Below are 17,639 nucleotides of genomic sequence, written 5' to 3' on the forward strand. Positions count from 1 at the left end.
GCCACATAGCTTGACAAGTGAAAGGATTCTAGGAATATCACTCAAACCTCCAAAGCAATTTGCATGGAAATACAGTATTCATAGACAGAAAAGAAGCATTTGAAAAGGATAGAAGTAAATCCAGAATGGGAAATTAAAATAAATAAGCAGAATCAGTTTTTGCCCAGCTTCAGGTAGTGAGATATAGGGTCTTGACTGAAATACCTCCTTGTTCCTTTTTCTACAACATTCAGCCAAAATTTGCCCTTTTCTAATATAATCCCTTCGCCATTCCCATTTCTGGAACAGAGAACCATATTATTTCAGGTACTTTAAAGTTGCTCTCATAAAGCAGAGAGAGAGAAAGGGGTCTTGGGCCAAACATTCTTGGCTCACTCCTTCGGTCCCTTTCCCAAGGTCTTTAGCCCCTCCCAACCAATGCAGAAGGTGGCATTAATCCAAGAATGGCACCACCGTTGCATGTCCTGACTGCTGAGGGTTCTGGCAGCTTTCACCCCTTAATTCCTCTGCTCCAGAAGAATCAATTGTGAAGCTTTGTGAAACTTCCTAAGAGTGAGGACAATTAACCAGTGGAACAGCTTGCCCCCAGAAATCGTGGGCACTCCATCACTGGAGATTTTTAAGAAGAGGCTGGACAGTCACTTGTCTGAGATGGTATAGGTTCTCCTGCTTGAGCAGGGGGCTGGACTAGAAGACCTCCAAGGTCCCTTCCAGCTCTATTCTATGTTCCCTGAGACTGCAAGGTGCAGCTTTTCCATTGGCGGCTTCTGGGTTTGAAATTTTGGGTTATTCTTAGCATTGTTTGCTAACCCACCATGTTCTGAGCTTTTATTCTCAGGATCCCACCTCAACCAGTTTAGCCTCCCGGTCTGTACTCCTTGTCCCTCTTTCCATCCAAGCTGTCTGTGCAGCCACGTTGCCTTCCAATTTTCCTCTACCTGGAATTGTGTAATTGTGCTTTTAGTATCTCCTTTAGGATCTTCCACTCACCTTGAGCTCCAAGTCTATTAGCATCTCCTACCACAGAAGCTTACTCATCTTTTCCCTAAGTTCATTAAAATTTACTTTTATGAAATTAAACTTCCCTCAGGTTTAGTTCTCTTGAAAATAAAAATATCATTATACACTCACATCCCCAAATATCACTATGTTAGAATAGAATAGAGCTGGAAGGGGCCATGGAGGTCTTCTAGTCCAGCCCCCTGCTCCAGCAGGAGAACCTATACCATTTCAGACAAGTGATTGTCTAGTCTTTTCTTAAACATGTGCACATGTTGGCTTTTAAACTTGCCCTTCACCATGACACAGGCAATCCCAGAAACAACTACCTTCTCTTCTTCCTCATATTTTATGTAGTTACCTTCATTTCATTGATGACCCATATCTAAGACACCTTAAATTCAGCCTTAGCAATTTTATTAATTTCACCAATCTCACCTAGAGGTGACTCTAGGTGGCTTCCAAGCAGATAAAAGTAACACAATAAAACAATAAATGTTGACATTAAACTGATAAGGTGGCCACGCATCTGCTGCCCAAACCCCTCCTCAGACACGTCCTCTCTCCGTAAGGCCGTCAGTGCACCAAGCCTGGCCATGGAGAAGCAGCTGCAGTTCAGTGCTGGGCTTACAGCTGGCACTTCACATTTGCCACCTTCCCAAGTGGAGAGTTTCAGCCCTACCAAGGTCTCCCAGCCAGGAAGGTCTGAGGCCTCCTACAAAAGCTCAGAAGACGGTTGCTGCAGGGCCTCGGGGAAAGTCCAAGCAGAGCAGCTCTGCCACAGCCCCAGCAGCCCCCACCCTCTCTGCTCCTTCCATCCCTGGATTTCAACCTGTTTCAAGGGCAACCTCTCTCTCCCTCACCTTAGTGCAGGGATGGGCAGCTATGGCTGGCTCAGGAATTCTGGGCGTTGAAGTCCACAGGTTGTAAAGGGGCCATAGTTGCCCACCTCTGCCGTAGCGTCTCCATGAGGAGCAGGACCATAGTATGCTGTGCGGGGACAGGAAAAGTGGTAGCCTTTGACACATATATATTAAGAATTGCTGTAGACTGGAAGACGCTTAACTGCCACCCCACTCCATCCCCCAACAAAACACACTTTTGAAATTCAGTGGCAAACTGTTGAACAAAAAATGGTGCAATTTCCTGCCCATCTTGGTGGGAAAGCAAACCAAAGTGCCAAAAATGGCACAGAAGCAATTAGAGAAGTTGAACAGGTTCAAATGGCTTCTAGTTCAAGGTACTTGAGGGGCCTTTAAAGCCCTACGTGGCTCAGGACTGCAGGGTGTCTCTACCTCAACAATGTTTTCAGAGCAACAGAACTGGAAGGGACCTTGGAGGTCTTCTAGTCCAACCCCCTGCTCAAACAGGAGACCCTAGACCATTCCAGACAAGCGGTTGTCCAATCTCTTCTTAAAAACTTTTAAGACACATGGGCTGGGAATTCTGGGAGTTGAGGTCCACACATCTCAACACTGCAGAAGCTGAGAAACACTGATCCAGAGGACCACCTGCTTCTGGTGACTTTTGGGTGCCCCGGTTGGGAAGGGCAGGCTCTGCTCTTAGGAATGGCCAACTTCAGAGGCCCCCCCGAGTTAAGCCTGCTCAGTTGCAGCCCCTTTTCTTAGGCACAACTTACCTTCCAAGATCAGATGAACTCCCCACCCTATGGAGCTTCAAGAAAGGAGTTAAAATCTGGCTTTTAAAGTCAAACCTGACAGTGAAGACAGTGTGAGCAGCAGGACCCTTTTTGGAGGGTGAATGCTAATAAAGTTATTTTTAAAAAATAAAGATTAAATGTTGATGTCTTGGATGCTGGAGCTTTTCATAATTCTGTTAATGGTTGTTTTGTTCTACTGATTTGTTTTCTTGCTGAACAAGGGAGGAGGCACCCAATCCCAAGAAATGCAGTCATCCTCCCAGACTTTCCCAAATGTCAACTCTTCATCCCCAGGTCAGTTTTCCTCCCCCTGTAAAGACTCGCCTCCACCCCACCCCCTCCGGGCTACAGAGACCAGCCGCTTTCTGGCTGAGCCCCCCCCCCCCCCACATTGCCCTCACTTGCTTCCCAGGTTCACTTGAATCTCTTCCATTCTTCTCATCGGACCTCTTGTTTACTCTGGGTTGTGTCATGGGGGGGGAATGTTGAGGAGGGAGTTGAGGGTTCACTCCTGTTCCAGCTTTGCACAACACTGGTGTCAGTAATCACGGCAGCTGCAAAGTTTTGCAATCCACCCTCAGAGGGGCTGCTCCCGGGTTCCCCAGATGTATATGGCAGCTCGGGGGTCATGTCTTCAGGAATCAACCAGAACATATCATCCAAGTTCCAGTTCCAGACTGGGCCAACCATGGCTGTGGCTGGAAGGTTTTTTTCCTCCTGCAGGTAGCCATCCTGCCCCCCCCCGCCTCCTCTGGGTTTGGGGTTCTGCTTTCCATCTGCACAAAGTCAACTTGCTATTTTCCTTTGGAACATACCCCTCCCTAGCTACTTCCTATCTGCAGATAGATTGCAACACTAGAGTCTCCCTTTTCTTCCGTTACAACAAGTCTTCCCTCCCTCCTCTTAATGTTTGGAATGAAACCATTTTAAAAGAGAGGGAGAGGGAGAGGGAGAGGGAGAGGGAGAGGGAAGGAAGGAAGGAAGGAAGGAAGGAAGGAAGGAAGGAAGGAAGGAAGGAAGGAAGGAAGGAAGGAAGGAAGGAAGGAAGGAAGGAAGGAAGGAAGGAAGGAAGGAAGGAAAAGTTCCTATTCCATGCCCACCCATAACAGTGCAGGATGTGCAGGATGAAAAAGCTGCCTCTTGCACATTCTCAGGACCAAACGTCCAGAGTCGGAGTCATCCGTGAGGGCCTCTCCACCTTTCCTACTCAGGAAAGAGCTGCTTCTTTGGGACCTCTTCTCCCCCCCCCCTCCCCAGGCAAGATGCCCTCCTTGGCTCCTCCTGTCCTTTTCTCAGAAATTCAGATACACTTTTGGGCTTAAGGATCCTGTCTAAGCAGCCTCAGCTGCTATACTACATTTGGGTCTTAATTTCATCCTGCCTCAGCATTCCTGCCAGTTAAAGAGTTTCAGGTTCATCCGATTGCTGGGGTGCTTTCTAATCTCCAAAACCTCTTGCCATAAATAAACCCCTTTCTCCTGAAGGTGCTACAGCACTCTTTTTCTGATTTTACTTCCAACAAATGACTCTTATCTGATTTTTATTGAGACTTATATGTTCCTGTGATTTTCTCCAAGGTGTTTTATTGGACAACTACTTGTCTGAACTGGTATAGGGTCTCCTGCTTGAGCAGGGGGTTGGACTAGAAGACCTCCAAGGCCCTTTCTGGCCCGGATATTGTTATTTGTTGCTCATGTGAGTCAAAAGCATCCATAGGGTCGTAAAAGAAGTCAAGATGGTAACCTTGACTGAATTGAAATTGAAATCCCCCCAATGTATTATTTTGCAACTAAAGGGGAAGAGTTTTAATTGTGTAGTTACAATTCCCATTTTGTCTTTTTGACCTCTCTGCAGGCAACCCGGCTCAGAGAAGCAGATCTGGGCAAGAATAAATGCAACCAACGGTGAGAGTAGCCAGCAGCAGCAAAGGCTGCTACATGCAGACCCCCCCCCCGCCCCCAGCTCCATTTTGCCTCCCTCGAGATCAGTGAGAGCACCCACAGTATCAAAATATAAAAATATTTGCCTTCATTTGGGGGAAAAAGGATTGTAAAGATAGAGGTGTGCCATGGACAGTTTGCTGCTGGAGGACAAGAGCCTTGCATTTTGCAGACTAGAGTTCATAGAAAATGGCACAAAAGCCATTCCTCTCGGCCCGTTCTGCCCGAAGGGGATGGGATCCGGACCCTCTGTGCCTCAGACGCAGGACTGGGCCTAGGACTCACCGGCCTCCATCCATCCGTCGGTCTGTCTTCCCTGCAGGGGTTTCTGAGTTGCTGCTGCCGCCGCAGCCCTTGTCAGAAAGGGAGGCCAAGGCTGAGCGCCGGGACTTCTTTAGGTGGGACAGGTGGCAGCGGGACTTCAGGTGAGCTGCCAACGAGAGTCGTTCAGAAAATCGATCCAGAAATGACAAACCGCCTTGTTTTCCTAAATAAAACTGCACAACTCTTTTAGCATAGGAGAGAGTGCATAATTTTGCATAACACAGGAAGGGGATTGGCTTTGCTTTCTGCCAGCAAAGAGGAAGGTCAAGGGGGTGGCCGGTGACAAACAGTGGTTTGCAGGGTGGCTTGTCAAGCAGCTGCCTGGACAGACAAGCTGAGGGGAGACAATCCTGCAAAAACCACTCACGCAAAGGTTGGGGTGGTCTTTGGGAAAGGAGGTCCTTCCTCTTCCCCCAGCCCCATAAGCCTTACCTCTCCATTCTCTGTCCCCGATGATGACTCGGCTGCACAGCTCACACAACCGACAACTCTGCTTGTCCTTCGCTGGCATCGGCTCCAGCTTGAGGGGCTCCATCGGAGGCTTCTGGCCCTGGGGGTGGGAGCGGGGAGTGAAGCATTCCGGAGGCAAAGAGGACTTCAACTTGTCTTCCCTGTTCCTTGAAGGCAGCAGGGCTGAAGACCCAGAAGCTAAGACCCCACCCCAAAGAGAAGCTCCTGCAGAGTTCCAGGTTTCGTGATTCAGAGAAGGACCGTGCCATTACAAATGCCCACAGAGACTCAGACAGTCACTGGGTGCCAGGGATGATGCTCCCATCGTGCCAGCTTACTCCCAGATCAGTAATGCTCTGGGATGGCAGCTTTTAATGTATGGGACCTTTATCACTGTTTCCTCTGGGCAGGAGATCTTGTCTTATCTTTCAATTCAGCGTGCCAGAGGCCCGAATCTAGGGATGGGACAATACCTTGTCTAGGGTAGGTAAAGAAAAAACTCTGCTGGGTTTTTCTGGTTCCCCAGAGCTGTCTACTCCCCATCCCCTAGGCCTCCTCCAGGGTACAACATACACAATGAGCACAAGGGGCTCTCTGCTCCAGACCAAGGGTCCCGGGGGGCCAGGCTGCAGACCCAAGAGGGCAGCAGCCAGTCAGAACAGCAATCATCGGCAGACTCAGAGTGTGCCAGAGAAAAATCTCCTCCAGGGCAATCTGGTGGTTACCTTCAAGAAGCTCTCCACAACCTGAATGGCTGGTTCCAACACACTTTTGTCCCACTGAGAGAGATCGGAGACGTCCAAGCCATAGACAGGGGGCACATTTGATCCAGGACCTGGAGGGACCCATAAAAAAGAGCATCATTGGCTTTATCCTTGTGACAGGAGGCTCCTCTCTTAGCCAAACGAGTAGGGAGAGCTAGTAAGGCATAATGTGTGTGGGGGGGGGCTAAGGATATACTGAAAGACTCTGCTGTATTACATGGATCTTGCAGACACTGCTAATCCCTTTGAGGTGAGAGCTGCTGCTGGGCTGTCCTCCAACAAACTCAATCTGCCCCAAAAGAGAAGCTGGCGAAGGGCATACCTTCCCCCACCCCAGCCTGGCTTCTCTCTGCTCTTCATGCCGACCGGCCCGTGCGACTCACTCACAGGGCGTGGGCACCCTTTCTTCCACCACAAAGAGGACTGGGCCCTCCTCCTGGTACCTATTTATCCTGAATGGGCCTCTCTTTCAATCTTTTTACTCTCTCGATCTGCTTTATTGCTCTCCGTGGCTAATTGGTTTGCTGATATTATACTGTTTCTGATCCACAGTGAGGAGAAAAAGATCCTCGTCATCCATTCCTGGGGCTGGGGCTGTCGGGGGGGGGGGGGAATTGATCAGAGAAGAGTTTCTAGAAGGATTACAGTGAGCCAGGCACTGTGGCACCTCAAGGAGGTAACTTTCTGCTTAAAACAAGACACCAGGTGGAGGGGAGCCAGACCGCTGCTCCTCCCAGTCCTGCCTGATGCAAGGCCAGGTGCGCCTGTCCAGAGTACAGATGGCAGGAGAGGGCAGCCTCTCTCAAGACGGTGCCCCATGTCTGCCAGGCAGGCTGAGTCCAACAGTAGAAGGACAATAGCCCTCCCAGTGCCAAAATCTGAGCAGGTGATGCCTTTGATTTCCCTGACCACAAAGCCCGGCTCCTGCCACACCTGTCGGCTGCCTGGCAGAGAAGCGAGCACGGGCTGCTCAGCACCTGGCCAGGAAAAGGCCGTGCCATGGCCCAGAGTCTCCCTCCTCTCCACCCACTTCTCAGGTTTCATGCCTTTCTCCTGAACCCACCAGCAGCCTTTCAACTAGCACCCCCTCCAGAGCCTGAGGCAAGGTGGTACAGTCCAGTGGGGGGGGGCGAACTGTCTCATTCCCCCCCCACCGCCAGCTGGATCAGGGAGGACAGCTGTCAGTTGGGGCCTCTCCCTCCCTCTGGCCCAAGAGGGAAAAGACAGTGAGGAGGCGGCCCCCTTCCTGGTGCCTCTTGTTTCACCACCCTTAAGGGGTGGTCTTAAGGGGCTGCAAAAGGGCAGCCCCTCAGGCACAGCAAAGTGCTCTTCTCCAGAATAAAACCTTCCCTAAGAGAACGCACTCTGCACATGCTTAAAAGAGTTCAAGCCGTTACAATTATTGTCCATTTCCCAGGAAAGACCCCTCGCACTTGAGTGAGTTGCCGAGTGAGTTGTGGTTCAGGGAGGAAGGACTTACGTCTCAGGAATCGGTTCTGGACCCACTTGTTCTGCTTCCGAGCATACCGCTTGGTCACTGTCTTGAAGGCCTGAAGGGCTGGAAGAGTTCAGGGTAAGAGACGGCAGAGCCAGGAGAGGCTGGCCCTGGCCCAGTCAGGCCAATACAAACACTAGTGTGAGGAAGGCACCACAAATCCTTTACTCAACAATCTGTTTATTTCCTCTGGACCACTTGCATTTTAGTATGCCAGAAAATGTGTTCCATCTCCTAGAACATGGACCCACCTGTTGCGCCAAAGGTTGCCTAATTCTCTGACCTGCCAATCAAGCAAACCACATCCTGCTCTCCAGAAAGGTTCTCCCCAAGCAGGTCCTCACCTTGGTCCAGCAACTGGTGCCTGTCCTCCTCTGGACTCTTGTCCTTGGAAATCAGGAACTGGTGGAATTCCTTGAAGCCGATAGACTGGAAAATGCCCTGCTGATAATCCTGGCTGGGGAAGGGATGAGAAGCAGGTGGCCGACATTGCCGGCTGTTGATCACTCATGTAGCTGATCCCTCTGGCCTCCCAAGCCAGCTCAGCCCTTCACACACACCCCTGCCAATGTCCATCTCCAAGCAGGACCAAGGCCTCACCTGTTCTCAGCCACTTTCTCCTGGTTGTATTGCTGGTGAAAATTCTGCAGCTCCTCCAGCAGCCCGGCCTCCATCATTACATCCACCCGCTGGTCCAGTCGCACCTCCAGAACTGAGGAAACCCAGCAGACAAAAAAGTCAGGCTACATACCACAAAAGCTCTGGGAGAATGATGGGGTGTCTGCTCCAAAGTCAATTCAGCAGCAAATGCCAGAGAATGGCTGCCAACCACACAGCATGACCAGAGAATAAAACTGCACGTTTCCAAAAGGACCTGCCAAAGCCAGAAGGGTCCTGCTCCTCACCCTCCCTCAGCCTGAGAGAGGAAGGCTGGCCTTAGTCATCAGACACCCCCCCCCCCCGTTGTTTACCTGCCTGTTCTGCATGAAGCCAGAAGATGCAAGAATTGGGATACTTCAGAGGACCCCCCAAGGGTCCTCCCCCTTTTTCCTCATGCTGTCGTCGTAGCAACTCACTGTGGGGGATGCCAGTTTGTTCGAACAGCTGCAAGCTCCTGCAGGAGAGAGAATTTCAGGGCGGGTTGGCTTGGAGGATGCTCAGCTACAGCCACAGAGCAAAGGACGGCACTAGACCGGAACCCAAGAGGAAAGAAACATCAGAAAAAAACATGCTTGCAGAAGCAGCAAGGCCAGACTTGCCCCTTGCTGAAAAGAAGGACAACACTGTGCGATGTCCGGCGATGGGAATCCCTTCAAACCATCTGGAGCAAGCAGGGAAGCTGGAACCACGACAATGTTTTCACTGAGCCCTGCAGAAGCTCCAAAGAGACGGCCACCAATCCTTGCAACTGGGGCGATGAGCAGATCAGATGTGGATCAACCCACTTTAGAAATGGGACCCAGGCTGGGGGCTCTCCAGAATGGCTTTCACGGCTGTCGTGCCACAAAAGCAACATGCCATTAACTGGGCCTGGTCAGATGTTAGGTCTCCCACTCTCTCCAAATCATGCGGCATTCCCTAGCCTTGGGATGCATATGAAGTTAGTTCCTTATTCCCACTGGGGCAGAAGCTCAGGCTTGGAAAGCTGCAATGAGGGGGGGGTGTCTCTCTTTACAGTAATTTAGGGGGGCAATTATTCCAGCCCAGGGATCTGCCTAGAACTGCATGCTCAGCTAGAGAGACCATGAGTCTGCCTCAGGCTGTCCTTGCAGGGCTGCCCAGCCTTCCAAAGCCAGTGCCTCCAGAATCTCAGGAGAAATTAAGGGAGATGGGTGGCATAAAATTAAATAAATTAAAAGAGCTCCATCACAATGCATCTGCAGGATGCCCACAGGAGATGTGAGGAGAGGCCAGAGCAGAGGCTCCTCCTAAGATCCTTCTTCAGGCCGCCATGTGCCAGTTCTGACCACCACCACTCCATCGCAGAGCAAATGCAAACAAAATCCCAGGACTACCGAGGAAGGTCTGGCCTCGGGCCCCACTCTAAGTGAGCAGGGTGGGGGCTCCTCCTCCCTCTCCTGGGCGGGGTAAGGTTGGGAGATTTGAGCAGAAGGACAAGCCAGGGCTGGCCACAGCCTGTTTCCCACACAGCTGTAAAGCTGCCTGTCTGGTAGGGCAACTCCAGTTTGCACAACTGGTGCAAATCCCAGAGCAGCCGCCCCGCCCAGCCCAAGACGTGCCTTTCAGGCAGCTGTGCATGACGGAGCTGCTGCCCTCAGGGCAGACCGGGTTGCTCGCTGCCGGGCTGGCCAGAGAGGAGGCTCTGGAGAGGAGAGTTCTTGACAGTGAGAACAGCAGAACAGCTCAACTTCAAAAGTTGACATTTAAGAAGAGACTGGAATGGTATAGGCTGCTTGAGCAGGAGGCTGGACTAGAAGACTCCCAAGGTCCCTTCCAACTCTGTTATTCTGAGATCAGCTCTGGCCTTGCTGCTTCATGGTCATGTGGGAGCTTCCTCAGGGAACAGGGAACCATGTCCAAAAATCAAGATGGTGGCTGTAATCACCTAATTCAGGAGTGGCAACTGTGGCCCCTTTATGACCTGTGGACTTCAAGCCCCAGAATTCTGGGACTTGAAGTCCACAGGTCATAAAGGGGCCACGGTTGCCTATCCGTGACCTAAATGAGGCCCTGTCCCATTAGTGTGCTGTTGCCATCTGGACTTTCTTGTGAGGGATCTCTTGCAATCACAGCTGTTGAGGATTACTGGCCTGGGGTGTCAAAGGGCCTGAGAAGCTCCTGGCAGAGTTCAAGAATACGTGACTGGGGTGGGTGGATGTCTGCAGACTGTGGTCAAGGGGAAAACAAAGGTCCACCCATTTTTTATGTGGCTGCCATGGTGACTTTGTGGACCATGTCCTGCAGACCCTCCCTGTACGGTCAATGGCTTGGGTGACTTTAGAACAAGGTGGGCACTTTGTTTATTGCAGGGCTCATGCTGGCTGAGGAATTCTGGGAGTTCAAGTCCACAAGTCTTAAAGCTGCCAGGTTTCAAGAGCCCCGGGGCATTGTTAAGGGAGGGCATCTTTTCAGCAGCCAGCAATCACAAAGTGCTTCACGGTCCCTTCTCCCAGGGAGACGAAGCGTTGACCTTCTTGTCTCCTTGTCATTTGTAACAGAAGCTGAAGGATTTTGCTTGCCTGCAGGAGATAAAAACCACAACTTCCCATTTTTGAGAGAAACTGCTCTGCTGTTACTCGCCATCTGTTACCCAATATCAGAGGGCAACTGAGGTGGACTTACAGGACTGTAAATTAAAGGGCTGGCAGGGCCACACAGCCAACAGGTTCCCTCCTGACCTAGAAAGTGTGAACCAAAATGGAAAATGAATTCTTCCAAGTCTGTGACTCATAGCAATTAAACAGAATTTCGATCACTGGAGGAACTCTACAATTCTGCAAGGAAAAAGTGAGACTACCTCTACCCAGCCTCTGGGTGCAGTGGGAACAAAACACACCTCTAGAGGAACCTGTAGGTATGAGCCTCCAATTTTCAGGGGCCTGTAGTATTTGGAGAGCATTGGCTGTCCCTGTTGCAGCCTCCATTCGACTGACCTGATTATTTTGCGCTTATTATGGGGGTGCAATCTGGTTGCCATGTTAGGGTCCACCAGACTCAGCCGACGGTGTAGCTCCTGACTCTCCAGATCCTCCAGCCCAGCTTTCCACTCTTCTGTTGTCACTGTTGGACCCCTGGCCTCCCCCTGAAAAGACAGGGATGATTACACACAAGACAGATTCCCCCAAAGTATGACACAACTGCTGAAAGGAGACAACCTGCAGCTAGGCTCGCAAATCCTCTTTTTCTGATCTTAGCAAGGATCCAAGAAGGACATCAGACACAAAATGGAGACCTTGCATCCACCCACCACCATCCCAGCACTGCCCACCTCTCAGGAGGACAGCCTGCTTGCAGGCAGAACACCAGATGTCAAACCCAAGCAGGGAAAACTGAACAAATCATTGTCACCAACAAGTGATAAATCAAGCAGCATATGGAAAATCTCAGACTATTAGGCAGTATGGGGAGAAATATTATGCCATCAACATGTGACATTTTTGTAACCAAAGATTTTTGCAGGTATTCAGAAAGGGCAGAATCCTGCAACTATTGGGCCTTGATAAGAAAGAAAGAAAGAAAGAAAGAAAGAAAGAAAGAAAGAAAGAAAGAAAGAGAGAGAGAGAGAGAGAGAGAGAGAGAGAGAGAGAGAGAGGGAGGGAGGGAGACTTTACAACTCACACAAATCAGCCAAGCAATAGGAAGGCAAAAAACTAACATGACCTTGATGAAACTCTGTGTCTCCATCAGTCAAAATCCCTCCTACCAAAGGATTAATTTCCACTTATCCCAAAGTGAGCCTTACCTTGGTGTCAAACAAAATCTTCCAGAGTAAAGATTCAATGTAATAATTTGTTCCACCAACCACAATTGGGATCTTCTGGGAGGCAAGAATCTCATCAATGTAAATAGTTGAGGAACATATGGAAAAACTTTGAAGCTGAGCCTCATTTAAATATATATATATAACCTGACAACTTTAAAATAATACATTTTGAAAGACATACTTCTTCTGTATTTTCCCCCTTTTCTCAATTAGCATTAAGTTTATTCTTGAAAAGTTGATGCCCCACCAGCATCAGAAAAGTTTGGATTCTTCAGGACACAATTTGCACGTGTTCTTTGCCTGAGTCACAAACATATTTCTTTACTAATTCTCCATACTTTCTCAAATTGGATATGATGTGGTTTATAAGCCCTCGGTTGTGGTTCTCTCCCACAGCACTGAACCCACCCATGTCCCAACAGTCTCTGGGAAAGGATATGACGGTGGTGGCCTTCTTCTGGAAGTCCAGCACTGTGTAATTGGTGACCAAGGGATCCACAAAGCCGATCATGTGATGCTTGCACAGCTTCTGCTCCTGGGCAGAAACTTTGTTGGTGATGATGTCCAAGCCCTGATATACCTGAGACAGGGAGAGACAAACAGATGAAGCATTAAATTCAGCCAGTGCTAGTCTTCATGCTGGTGGCCAGCCTGTATCTCAGCTGGCTCACCACTTCAAGCCACAGGAGGCCTCGGAGCAAGCAAAGGGTCACTCTTAAGGCACTGCTGAGGACGAGAAGGTCACCCCCACCCTTAGAATGTACATGCTGGTTCAGGACTGCTTGAGAACAGCACTGTGCAAAGAATGTGTGTCTGCCTGCATCAACATGTCCTAATGAAATGAAACGGTTCACTCAGAGCACTCGGCTTCCCAAAGGCGTCTCCAGCATTCTCTTCCTGAGCAGCAGGGCGCACCACTCTCTGTGGGGCGGGGAGGAGCCACATTCCTTCTCAGGCCGGGAAAAGGGGACCTACAAGCAAGCTCACCTCATCAGAGCCATCTCTGGAGACTCACTGGGTGTTTTGGCACACCCATCTAGGACCTGCTCACTTTGTCCAGAGAATAGTTCAGCTTTAGATGTAGCCACAGAACATTTGAAAGAACACAAAGACACGAACACTAAGCACGTATTGATTGCTTGTTGCTCAGCACTGAGGAGCCACAACTGAATTGCACACACCTGACAGAGACACATCATCTGCTCAACCCATCCTTCAGGGCAGCCAGTCATGAGACCACAAGGACCAAGCTTTCCTTTTAGGATTGCTCTATATACACTTTGGTACATATTATTACAGAAAGATCTGCACCTTCGAATATGCAAAGTAATTCTCCATCATCATCACCTTCCTATCTCCAGTTCAAATCTGGGATTTGGTACTGAATGCCAGGAGACAGCACAGACTGGTCCGGGTTTTGCATGATCTTGTTCCTAATTGGCAGCTTCAATGTTCAGAAATCCCAGATGGCAGAACTACCAGACAGCCTCGCCCTGGAGGCAGCCTCAGCAGAAGGATGCTCACAAGCGAAGGTCCCAGTCTTGGGCAGAGGCGCCATGGTGCCTCGGCCTCCACAGCATCTTTCTTGCCTCAAAGGAAGGAGGCAAGGAGGCAAGAGCTGAGAAGGGCAGGGGCTGGGATAGCAGCACTGTTCCTCCAGCTGGCTCACATATAAGGATTAAAATGAGATGAGAAAAAACAGACACCCCCAGTGATATCCAAAGGCAGAGTGGGAAAAAGAACAAATCAAAACAAGACACAATCAAACAATATAAATCCAAAACTGGGGAGCGGGTGCTCCAATTTCCCTGGACCTCTGCAAGATTCCCACAGGGCCTGGGCCATATCCATTTCTAGGGGAAGGCTGTATCATAGGGCACAAAACAAGCAGGACTCCTTACTCTATTCAACAGCACGGTATCAGCAGTCAAATCCTTCAAATTTTTGGGTTCTACAGACTCCCAGGACTTGAAATGGACACTTGACATTAGAACCATCGTTAACAAAGCACAACAAAGAATGTTCTCCCTGCAGTTCAGACTGCTCCAGGAGCTGCTGATACAGTTCTATGCAGGAATTATTGAGTCTGTCATCTGGACTTCAATAACTGTCTGGTTTGGTACAGCAACCAAACAGGACAGGTGCAGACTTCAACGGATAGTTAGGATCGCGGAAAGAACAACTGCCACCAGCCTGCCTTCTATGAAGGACCTGTACATTGCATGGGTCAGAAGGAGAGACTGAGAAAACATCACTCCCATCCTGGATGTGAACTGTTTCAACTCCTCCCCTCTGGACGCTGCTACAGAGGATTGCAGGCCAAAACAACGAGACAGTTTTTGTACAGCTGTAGCATTATTATTATCCTTATCTTTTACCACTCTCTCTTATTGATATTATATTATTATTGTGGTTGTTGTTATTATTTTGCTTTGCATGTACACTGAGAGCTTCTGCACTGGAGACAAATTCCTTGTGTGTCTAATCACACCTGGCCAAATAAGGTAGTCTATTCTATTCTATTTTATCACACAAGATATCACTGCTTGCCCCAAAGGTGCTTTTTCAGGAGGCAACTGGACTTGGCAACTGCAATGGGGAATCCCCTTCTTGTTGCAACTTCAGTTAGACAAGAAACAACAAAGGCTTGTTTTGATATTATTTTGCATTTTCACACACGTGCAGACATACGGACGCTTCCCAGGCTGCAAAATAAGTTGGCAAGAAGCCACTTTACCATCGGGGGTTGAGGACAGCCTCCCCCCAGGACGACGACAGATGCCATTTTATGCCGTACCTCCTTTTTAAAAGTCCATTTTATATATAAACGAGATATGCAATCTAAAACGAGAAAAGCCAGAGCCATCGGGGCGGCCGCCAACACTCAGAAGGGCTGGCCGGAAGCTTCCCGGGCCAGCCTAGCGGCGGGCGTGGAGAGGCCAGGCCGGGAAGGTCCGCGGCGGAAGGCCCGGCGAAGGGCGAGGGCCCCGCGCCACGAGCAGCCCAGCCCGCTTCACGCGGCGCCCGCCCGGCCGCCCTCTGCCTCTGCCTCTGCCTCTGCCTGTGCCGCCCCCCGGCGCCGCCCCCGACAGCCGGGCCCTGCGGGAAGCGGAGCCGCTGCGCGCCCGGCCTCTGCCCGCCTTCCCCCGCGGGGCCCGCGCACCTGCATGGAGTCGGCGCTGACGATCTCGCCGCCGAAGCGCAGCCCGAGCTGCAGCGCCAGCCGCGACTTGCCGGTGCCCGTCGCGCCCAGCACCACCACCACCACCGGCAGCCGNGGGGGCGGGGGGCGGGGCCGCCGCGGGTGCGCGCGCTGGGCGGGGGGAGGGGAGAGGGTCGCACCGATTCTGCCGCTTTCGGGGGTTTGGGCTAAGATTGTACAACGCGTGCAGGGGTCCCAAGGTGTGAGCCCTGGGCACCTGGTTTATAAGCAATGATTCATGGCTTAGCTGTTGGGTAAGCCCTTTTCAGGAAATTTTGGCTTGGCAAAAAAGTCAGACCAAAACTTGGATTCCAGCATCTCTCCTAGTTCTGCTTTTATTTAGAGCGTCTCCCTGATCTTAGACTTTTCTTTTTCACGGTCCCAAACTTGGATTCTCATTCTCACTTTGGAATAATAGTTTCCCAGGATTAGACCTGTGAAATCCCCTGGAGTTGCCTGAGATTTCTTATATTCCCTCTGCAATTAAACATTGTGGATAGAATCAAGATCAGGTGAAGTGTTAGTACCGTTAGGCCTTGGTAAGACCACACTTGGAATATTGCATCGTTTTAGTCACCATATTATAAAAAGATGCTGAGACTCTGGAAAGAGTGCACAGAAGAGCAACAAGATTGATGGTGGGGGGCCCTGGAAGCTAAAGCATACAAAGAACAACGGTTGCAGGAATTGGGTATCTCTAGTCTAGTGAAAAGAAGCACGAGGGGGGACATGATAGCAGTGTTCCACTATCTCAGGGGCTGCCACAAAGAAGAGGGAGTCAAGCTATTCTCCAAAGCACCTGAAGGCAGGACCAGAAGCAACGGATGGAAACTAACCAAAGAGAGAACCAACCTAGAATTAAGGAGAAATTTCCTGACAGTGAGAACAGTTAATCAATGGAATGGCTTCCCTCCAGAAGTTGTGGGTACTCCATTACTGGAGGTTTTTTAAGAAGAGACTGGACAGCCATTTGTCCAGAATGGTATGGGGTTTCCTGCTCGTGCAGGGGATTGGTCCCTTCCAACTCTTCTAACTCATGGTTTATCTTGGATGCTTTAATTACACCACAGTTGGTTAGCTACATATTACATTGAATAGAAGGTATACCACAGTATCTGGGATCCCTGTCTTCCGCTAACTTGCATCTTGGCCATTTGCCTCTCTCTGACCTTAATATCAGGGAATTTGCATATTGTATTGCTACATCATGATTGGTTTTGGATCAATGTTATGCGAATCCAATACCTATGGGTTGCTTAATTAGAGCAACAGTCAGATGCAATGTATGGTCTGTGTCATTCAGTTTAGCTCTGAAGCCATGGTAAATCACCTGGGTTTGCTGGATATCTGTGACAGTCCCTCCAACTTGCCACAGCTAGGGCCCTCCAAGTCAAGAATGATGGGAGCTGGAGTCTTCACCCACCAGGAAGGTACAGGTTAAGAAGAGGCTGGCTCCCCTGGATTAGGGGTCTGCCCTTACCATGTCACATCGGGTGCCAGGTGGGCTGATGTACATGGGGGGAGAGCCAAGCACAAAGGGGAGAAGAAGAAAAAATTATTGGGTAAGCAAAGTTGGGAGAGGGAGATTGCCATAGCAACCATTTGGAAGAACAGATGCCCTAGGGATGGATAAAGAGATGAACTTGTGACCAAAGACAAGAGAAAGGGATTGTTGCCGTAGCAACAAAAAGCAGAGAAGAAAAAGGATGGAGAGACAGTTACCAAGGAGATGGAAGCTATTGCCAAGGTAGCAGAAAGGTTCAGCAATGTTCTGCCATAGCAACAAAGGGAGGGGGAGATGTCTTTTGCCCTAGCAACTCACATCTCCTGCCATAGCAACAGGGAGAGCAGGCAATATAATTGGAGGAGATGGGATTAAAGCAGGCTTTACTAACCCAGCCATGAACTAACCTTCCTTTCACCCCCCAAAATGAAAAATACATGAAGCTTTTACAAAACTAGATTAAAAACAAACAACCCCCCCAAGGCTACATTGTAGCATAAGAGGAAATGCTTGATAAGCAAAATAGAGCAAAAAACTGTGATGCCTAGACTTTAATCCATCCTTCTGCTCAGGGTAAAGCCCATCTCCCTCCATGATCAGTTCCACTGTCCAGCTGCTCTTCCAGTTCAAAAGAGACCTCGGCCACTTTCACTTGGACTCTGCCTTTTGAGATTCTAGATCTGCAACTTCATGTCCTGGGAGACCCAGGAGAGGTCTCCGTCAGAGCCTTTTGAATAATGGAGAACAGTTCTCTTTCCCCAACACTGAACATACCTGCCCTTCCAGTCTCTCTGTAGCAGGGTTCTCCAAACTTGGCAGTCTTAAGACTTGTGGACTTCAACTCCCTTGAATTCTGG

The 17,639-nt window shown here is 49.8% G+C and overlaps 1 protein-coding gene across 1 annotated transcript; it reads right to left on the reverse strand.

The window, feature by feature from the left end:
• Positions 1 to 152: 152 nt before the first annotated feature.
• On the reverse strand, positions 153 to 16,794 carry TRIT1 (tRNA isopentenyltransferase 1). Its single transcript, XM_029283279.1, has 14 exons — positions 16,759 to 16,794; positions 15,240 to 15,389; positions 12,516 to 12,656; positions 12,056 to 12,154; positions 11,247 to 11,389; positions 8,604 to 8,746; positions 8,233 to 8,344; positions 7,977 to 8,089; positions 7,618 to 7,695; positions 6,099 to 6,208; positions 5,356 to 5,473; positions 4,885 to 5,029; positions 1,949 to 1,989; positions 153 to 220 (listed from the first exon to the last, which is right to left on the reverse strand). The coding sequence occupies exons 1-14, from the start codon at positions 16,792 to 16,794 to the stop codon at positions 153 to 155; spliced, it is 1,497 nt and encodes a 498-aa protein (XP_029139112.1).
• Between the last annotated feature and the right edge of the window lie 845 nt (positions 16,795 to 17,639).

This window comes from Protobothrops mucrosquamatus, unplaced genomic scaffold (assembly GCF_001527695.2).
Source record: "Protobothrops mucrosquamatus isolate PMUCROS unplaced genomic scaffold, P.Mucros_1.0 scaffold46, whole genome shotgun sequence".
NCBI classification, from domain to species: Eukaryota; Metazoa; Chordata; class Lepidosauria; order Squamata; family Viperidae; genus Protobothrops; species Protobothrops mucrosquamatus.